Here is a 7152-nt window from a genome sequence, read left to right on the forward strand (position 1 = left end):
CAGTAGTCGGGGAACTGGCAGATTCAGAAAGGTGAGTCACCCCCTGCTCATGTAGCCTGTTCTCTGGCAGGTCCTGGTGGCAGCACAGGAAGGAAGGAGTCGGGAGCCTAGAATCTGGGCCAACTTCCTACCCTAGACTGCTGAACCGCGAACAGGCCATCTGTGTATGGCCTGGGGCTGCCTGGCCAGGAAGAGCTATGGTCTCCTCTGGGTTCCTCTTCCTCCAGTTTTGAAGCTTAGAGTCAGACCCTAGATGTAAGGAGGCGCAGTGGCTCTGGCAGGCTGAAAAGGCCATGGGTACTCCACAAGTCCCATTTACCTTGTCCTTGCCCATCTCTGGGAAGGCAATTCTGCACTGGCCAACTTTGTAGATACTTTGGTTCCTATGCACACTTTCTCAAGCTCAGGTCTCCTGGGTCCCCTTCAGGAGCTCCAGACTTTTGTCTTCTGTACTTTCAAGGACCTTCTACTAAGTAGGTGTCTTCCAGCCAAATACTACAATGGACAGGGCACTGCTGTCCCTCCCTGGCTGCCATGTCTCTTCTGCAGACCCTGATTGTTAACCTCTGTCCTTGCCTTCCAGTTGAGAGAGCAGGACAGAAGGAGCTGCCCCTTTTAATTGGAAACAGGTGCATAGCAGCCAGGCTAGGGTTCCACTTCATTGCCCTGCTGCCAGGTTCCAGTCTGCTTCCCATCCATGCTGACCCCTCTCCCTCTCATTTGGGGCTCCCATGCAGCCTAACCCACCAGTCTGTCCTGGGCTTCCTGGAAGGCAGATTCCACTTGCAGCTTCCAATCACGGTTGTGTATGGGCTCCCTGTCCTGTGCACTCAGGTGAGCAGTGTTGTATTTAATTCCGTATCACCCGGGCTGCCAGGCCAGCTGCTCTGCCTGTACAGAGCTAATGGCAGCTGGGCTCCAAAGCTGCTCTAGGGATCTGATAGGAACCCCTCATCCTGTCCTGCAGTGAAGTTTATAGGAAGGGTTCTTCAGGCAGAGGAAGGCATATGACAAGTGAGTGGGACAACTTGGATATGGATATGCTGGAACTAGCCCAGTTTGTAGCTGAGTGCATGACATTGTTTACCCTGGTGCCTATAGCATCCCCTTTTAAGTCAGGATAATTTGCTGTCTCTAGTGATACTGCCCACGTTGGCTCCAGATAGATGTCCCCTCCTTTCCCTGACAGGGACTGTCCCTCCTGTGTCTCTCATGGCCTAGTAAAGATTGCGCTCCTCACTCCAACACCGCTCCACTGATTGTTCTGTCCCTCCAGGTCCACAGCAAGGACAAGAAGTACGTGTGCAAGGTGTGCAGCCGTGTGTTCATGTCTGCAGCCAGCGTGGGCATTAAGCATGGTTCTCGTCGTCATGGTGTATGTGCAGACTGTGCTGGCCGGGGTGTGGCCACGCCGCTGGACCATGGTGGAGGTGGTGAGGGCTCTCCTGAGGCCCTGTTTGCTGGTGAAGGGCCCTACCTGGAAGACCCCGATGATCCACGAGGGGAAGGCGAGGAGGAGCTGGGTGAGGATGAGGATGAGGACGTGGCCAAATGGAAGGATGACGTGGGCTTGGCACACGAGGACGTGCTGCTGGGAGATGACAAGGATGATGAGGACTCTCCACGGGGGCCGCACAGCCCCTCTGGGGAGCCTGAGAAGGACTTTGCCTGGATCTCCTAGGGGCTTTGCTCTGGTGGGCAGGGTGGGTGGTGTGCACCTGTGTGTGTCTTAGTGGGTCTTTACTTACCCAGGAGCAGGGCCATGCTGACTCCTTGAAGCTCTTCCCTCAGGCCCTCCTCTGGCCTATAACCCTCCCCCCTTGCAGAAACTGGTCCTGTGAACTAAGAAGTGAGTGTGACTCCAGAGACGGGGGAGCACTAGGACCGAACAAAGTGAGGGGTACAGTGTAGGTTTAGGAAAAGGGAGGCCTACTCCCACCTGCCCAGGTATTATTAATGGAGTCCCCAGCCGGTGTGTCTACATGTGTGAGCAGGGCTGCACCAAGGCCTGGGCATGCTTCCTCAGGGTATCAAAGGAGTCCTTTGCTGTGAACCTGGCTAGGAATGCAAGATGCGTCAGTGACCAGGTCAGGGTCAGCACTAGTTAGGGTCATGAGGGCGATCCCCCAGCCCTCAGGTCTGAGTAGGTGTTGAGTTCTGTTCCACCCACAGCATTGCTCAGTCTCCTTCCACCCAGTCCTCTGGCAGTCAGGTTATGGGCGATGGCCCTGTCACTTTGTCCTCTTGGTTCCTGCTGCCCCATGGCAGCTGGTAGAATCAAGTGGGCATAAGCCCTGCAATCCTCTTACCTCCAGGCTTTGGTGCTTAACATAAAATGGCTGCAGATGCCTCTCTGGAAGCCCAAGCCTCCAGGTGCTATCTCTGTTGGAAGCAGCTACCCAACCGGCAGGCCAAAGGGGAAGAAGGCTCTGTTCAAGAAGGGACCTGTGGTTGGATGCTTTCCCCGTTCAGGCCCACATGGTTGAGTTGCAAGGGCCACAGCTCTTGGTTCCGTGTGCACTTTCTTGGAGAGTCCCGTTGTGCACCCTGAGTTCTGCCTGCGCCCTTGCTCACCCCTCCTTGGACCAGACAGAGCTCAAGCTCCTGCCTTTGTTGCTGCTAACACTGGAGGTGGGTGTTCCTAGCTGCAGTGTGCTGCTGACGCCTCCCTGCCTAGGAACCAAATTTTAAAGAAGTCAGAGACATTTTCAGGTGGTTACTACAAGTTACTTTGTTTCAAATTGGTTTTTTTTTTGTTTTTTTTTTTTCACTTAACAGGACTCTGTGCAAGTGATTTCATTTAACTCTTCAAGTCCTCTTCCTGTTATTTCTAAAGGCGATCACACTTGCTGTGTGAAAAGTGTGGGCTTAATTTCTATGGCTTTGAGGCCCAGAGAGGCACCTGTCCACGTAACCTGCCGGATAGATACAGATGCTGCAACCTGCCCTCTTCTTGAGGCCATTTCTAACAAACCATGAAACATTCCATCCCTCACCCACTTCATCTCCCAAAGGCCCACTGAACTGGTGTTCAATGCATCCCCTGGTGAGCTGCTGATGGGCTAACCCCACCCTGTGCAAGGGCTCATCAGGCTAAATTATTAGGGCCAATTAGAGAATTTTGGTTTTCCTTTCTCAAACACTAAGTCAAATGGCTTTTAACCCCCCCCCCTTCTGTTCTCACTAGGTAAGAGGAAGCCCCATAAAATTAATTTAGGTCCCAGTGGTTATAAAGAGCATATGTCACCTGGTAACATTCCCCAAGTACCAGCTGCCTGAGCTACAGAAGGATGCAGGGCGGGCCCTACAGAAGGAAGGAATCACAGCTTTTGTTTCAAACAAAACAGTCAAGAGGAAAGGGGCCAGGACTCTACAGAGTGTAGGAGCCATTGTCTGAAAGCTGTGTCCTCTCCACTCCCTGCCCTCTCCCTCTGAGGCATGCTGGTTCTGCAGTACATTTCCGTCCAGTGTGGCAGCGTAGCTAGACCCCCTTTCACCAACAAAACTCCAGGTTGAGACCGTCTAGCCTTGCCAGGCCCCCTGAGGGCTCCCAGACGTAGAACTTCCTCCCTCTTTTACAATGCCTTTTCTAAACACTTTCTTATAAAATGCATTTGGAAACTAGACCTTTGCTACCACTGTCTCTGGGTTTTTGTATCAGTCCCTACTTCTCAGGCTGCCCTGCCCAGGACCCAGGACCCCGGCCCACCTCCCAAGGCACCTGTGCCTCCACTCTCAGGATGTCTTGCTCTGACTGGCCTCCCTTCCAGACTTGCCTTTGCTGGCCTTTCTGGGGTTCCCTGTTGGTACCACGGGGCACTTCCTTAAAACCAGTACTGTACCAGAAAACTGAGGGTCCTAGTTCTGGTCCCGCCACCTTCCAAGTGTTTGCCATGTGGCAGGCTTTGTTCTGGCTCAGTTTCCAGTTGGAAAGTGGAATTCTAGAGATCCAGATGAACACATCCATCTCAGGAGGCATGGAGGGAAAAGACGTATGTATTGAAGTTTTTTTTTTTTTTTATGTGACTTTTTTTTATTCAATGTTCAAACTAATAAATATTTTTTTATGAAGAAAATGTGTAGATTACATTTCACATTTTGTATTTTTTGTGTGTGTGTCTGTATTTTGGTGTTTGTAACACCAGAGTGGAAAATATATTCCATGGGGTGGGTGGTGTTAGGGTTGAGGTGAGAAAACGATATGATTTTTGTACGGATCTCTGGATCCTGACCAGTCTGCGTATTTGAACTCTGAGTTTTGGGGAACAGGACACTCCTAGGACTTGACAGGGACCTAACTCAAAAGACACAGTTATGTTTCCAATTTTTCACATTTTCCTTTAAACCTGAGGAAATGCAAAACTGGAACTTTTTGCAATATTATGAAAGATAATCTTACTTTGGCTCATCCTATGACATGTACAACTCCTACGAAAGCCATAATGGTGGTATTATTTTTTAGATTTTATTGTATTTTATATGTGGCTCTTTTAGAATCACTTGTAGTGAGGGTGCTGTGTGTGTGCTTTTCTTATTTATTTATTTTTTAACATGCTTTCAATCTGTCAACAAAAAGTAAAAAAAAATGCAGTGTTTGAAGATTGTTGATTTTTTTCTGGGGATAATCTATATTATATTGACTTTATATTAATTATTATAAACCTGTGTTTGTACTGAAGATGTGTTTAATATTTGCAGAAGGCTTGTCATAATCAGTTGGTGGGGTTCACAATACCCACAGACAAGTAAAGATTATCTTCTCTCTAGCGGTTCTTGGGATTCCTTGTCTGCCTCGGTGTACCAGGTTGCCTGTGGGTTTTCTTTCTGTGATGGAATTAGTGTAGACATTCTTGCAAAGCGATCACTTTAAATAAAATGGGAAATTGCTGCTCCATGCAGACGCCTCCTGTGTGGTTTCAAACAGTACCCTTCCTTGGATCCCAATCTGAATGGAGCTAGTCCCCAGCCCCTATGCTTATCATTCATTTCCCATTTTCCTCCAAGTTCCACTTCTTTCCCCAGGAGATAACATTGGTATCTGGAAAACAAACAACCCCCACAGTTTTTAATTTTTCTGCGGTATGACCCAGACACAAGACACCTGAGCTTCATTAACATGGAAAAATGTCAGCCCCAGTCTGGCCAGGAAAACTATCTTTAAATGTGGGCAGGAGAGTCCTCCCTCTGACACCTCCCAGAGGGCAACTTAAACAGGCTCTAGCAGAACCCACTGACATCTTTGACGAGTCTGTGAGTGACAGGCAGGGAGGCAAGCTGCCCCTGGGGCCAAAAGGACAGCATGCAGTTAGGGTTTAGTGCAGAAACGCTGGTTTCTTCCAGGGTACTCTGAGTACTCGTCAGCCCTCCACCTCTAGGAGCCAAGGCCATCAAACCCACCACAGGTTTGCTGTAGCTTCAGGCTGGGAGTGGGAGAAAGGCCAGGCAGCTGCGTCATGGATGGGTTCAGTCCAGGAACCGCTGGCAGGCTATGCCTGTGGTCCCTGCAGTACACTTTCTGGCACTCCTTCGCATCACCCCGGGGCTTCCTGGAGGGGCCGTGCAGGGGGCATGGAGACTTGTCAGCTAAGACCTTTACCGCCTAGTACATCCCAGACCCTCAAACAACAAGTACCTCAGGTTGGCCCCAAGCTTGGCAGGCAGGGCTGGTATGTAGGCCTGGGCCTCAGTGGACTGTGGCTCCAGGTGGATGGGGGCCCACCAGCTCTGAAAGGAGCCACAACCCCTGTTGTATCTCTCTAGAGCGCTCTGAGACCTGGCCCCAATGTCCATCTGCGGCCTCACCTTGTTGGTAGGCTTGGTCACTGGCATACCTGTGGAACAGCAGAGGAGCTGAGCTTGGGAAATGGAAACAAAGTTAGGGGCTGTAGCAGGTTGGGAAGCGCTCCATATGAGGGAAGGTGAGTGGGGTGGGGACTGCAGGAGACCCTGGGTCAGCCCGCATGTCCACGCCAACATCCAGCTCTATGTAGTAGTCCTCCTCCCCTTCACTCTGCTCTGGCTCCGCCTGGCTCCTGCCAGGAACAGAGTTGTCAGGCCTGACCCCACCCTAGCCAAACCCCTAGTCCCACCGCACTGCAGGTGCACCAGGTGAGTGTGTTTCTCCATCCCTGATGGGGGTGCTATACTCGGCACCTTTCCACCTCTCTTCCCCAGACACTGGAACGTGACCTGAGTGACCCTGGAGTGATGGGAGCCCAGGTCAACAGTCACCACTCTGCCCACCCCCGCTGTTGCTTCTGCTGCTGCTACTGCTGCTGCTGTAGCTGCCTGAGAGATGAACCAGGGCCTCCTTCCATGTCTGCAGGGACATTGCACTTAGGAGCTCGGAAGACTCGAGCTACTTTGCAGATATTGCTCCTGCTGGCTCTCTCCAAGTCCTTGATTTTGAGTTGCCACCTGTTCAGGTGAGCCTTGTGGAGCAGGGGGCCTAGGAGAATTTGGCCTTGGAGACTTGGAGAGAAGCTTCGCTAGCCGAGGAAAGGCAGGAGTGCTTGCTGCATGGCCAGGAAGCAGCATGGCCAGCAAAGTGGAGGTGCAGTTTTGGCCTCAGTGAGGGGCACTCAGGGTCCAGGTGTCTCTTAGAGAACTTGAGACAAGCTTAGAAAGTGCATATTAGGTTTGGGGGCATTGCTTGCCCCATAGAGAGGCTTGGTGGCTTCAGTATCCCGGAAAAGCAGAAGTTCTGGACCCTGTCCGTAGTTGAGCATAGATTTCTGAATCTCACCTGGGCTGCTGAAGGTGACAGAGGGGCTGGTAGACAGGCTCGTAAGGGCTGTAGCGGCCATGACCTCTTCCAGCTGGGCTTTTCCTGGGGGGGTTCTGGAGATGAGGTCAACAAGTACTCTAGGCCCCTCCCCAGGTCCCTGCATACATTTGCAGCCTGGACACGTGTAGGCATCAGGCTGTGCCACTCGATGTTCTGGGCAGGAGGCCTGGCTTCACCCCCAGCTCAGGTTGCAGATCTGGAAATCCAGGAACTATAGAACAGGATCGGGATCCACGAAAGGCCCGAGTTCTCCATAATTTGGGCTTTGTTCCACAATGGCTCCTTCAGACCCTGGTGCTGAGCAGAGGTCCGGCCCACTAGAAGGGGTGAGGCCAGCTATGACTCAGACCTTTCTGCTAACACAC

General features: G+C 51.5%; 1 protein-coding gene across 2 annotated transcripts in view; it reads left to right on the top strand.

The window, feature by feature from the left end:
* The window catches only part of Zbtb46 (zinc finger and BTB domain containing 46), a 69968-nt gene extending 65074 nt beyond the window's left edge, over positions 1 to 4894 (top strand). The window contains exons 5-6 of one of the 2 annotated variants that reach the window (XM_057780518.1): positions 1277 to 1523; positions 2779 to 4894. In XM_057780518.1, the coding sequence (XP_057636501.1) occupies positions 1277 to 1523; positions 2779 to 2804 (273 nt within the window). In that variant the 3' untranslated portion in view covers positions 2805 to 4894. Of the gene's footprint in view, positions 1 to 1276 lie in introns of both variants that reach the window. The other variant, XM_057780517.1, reaches the window with a different exon arrangement.
* Positions 4895 to 7152: the final 2258 nt, after the last annotated feature.

Source organism: Chionomys nivalis, chromosome 9 (genome assembly GCF_950005125.1).
Source record: "Chionomys nivalis chromosome 9, mChiNiv1.1, whole genome shotgun sequence".
In the NCBI taxonomy this organism is placed as follows: domain Eukaryota; kingdom Metazoa; phylum Chordata; class Mammalia; order Rodentia; family Cricetidae; genus Chionomys; species Chionomys nivalis.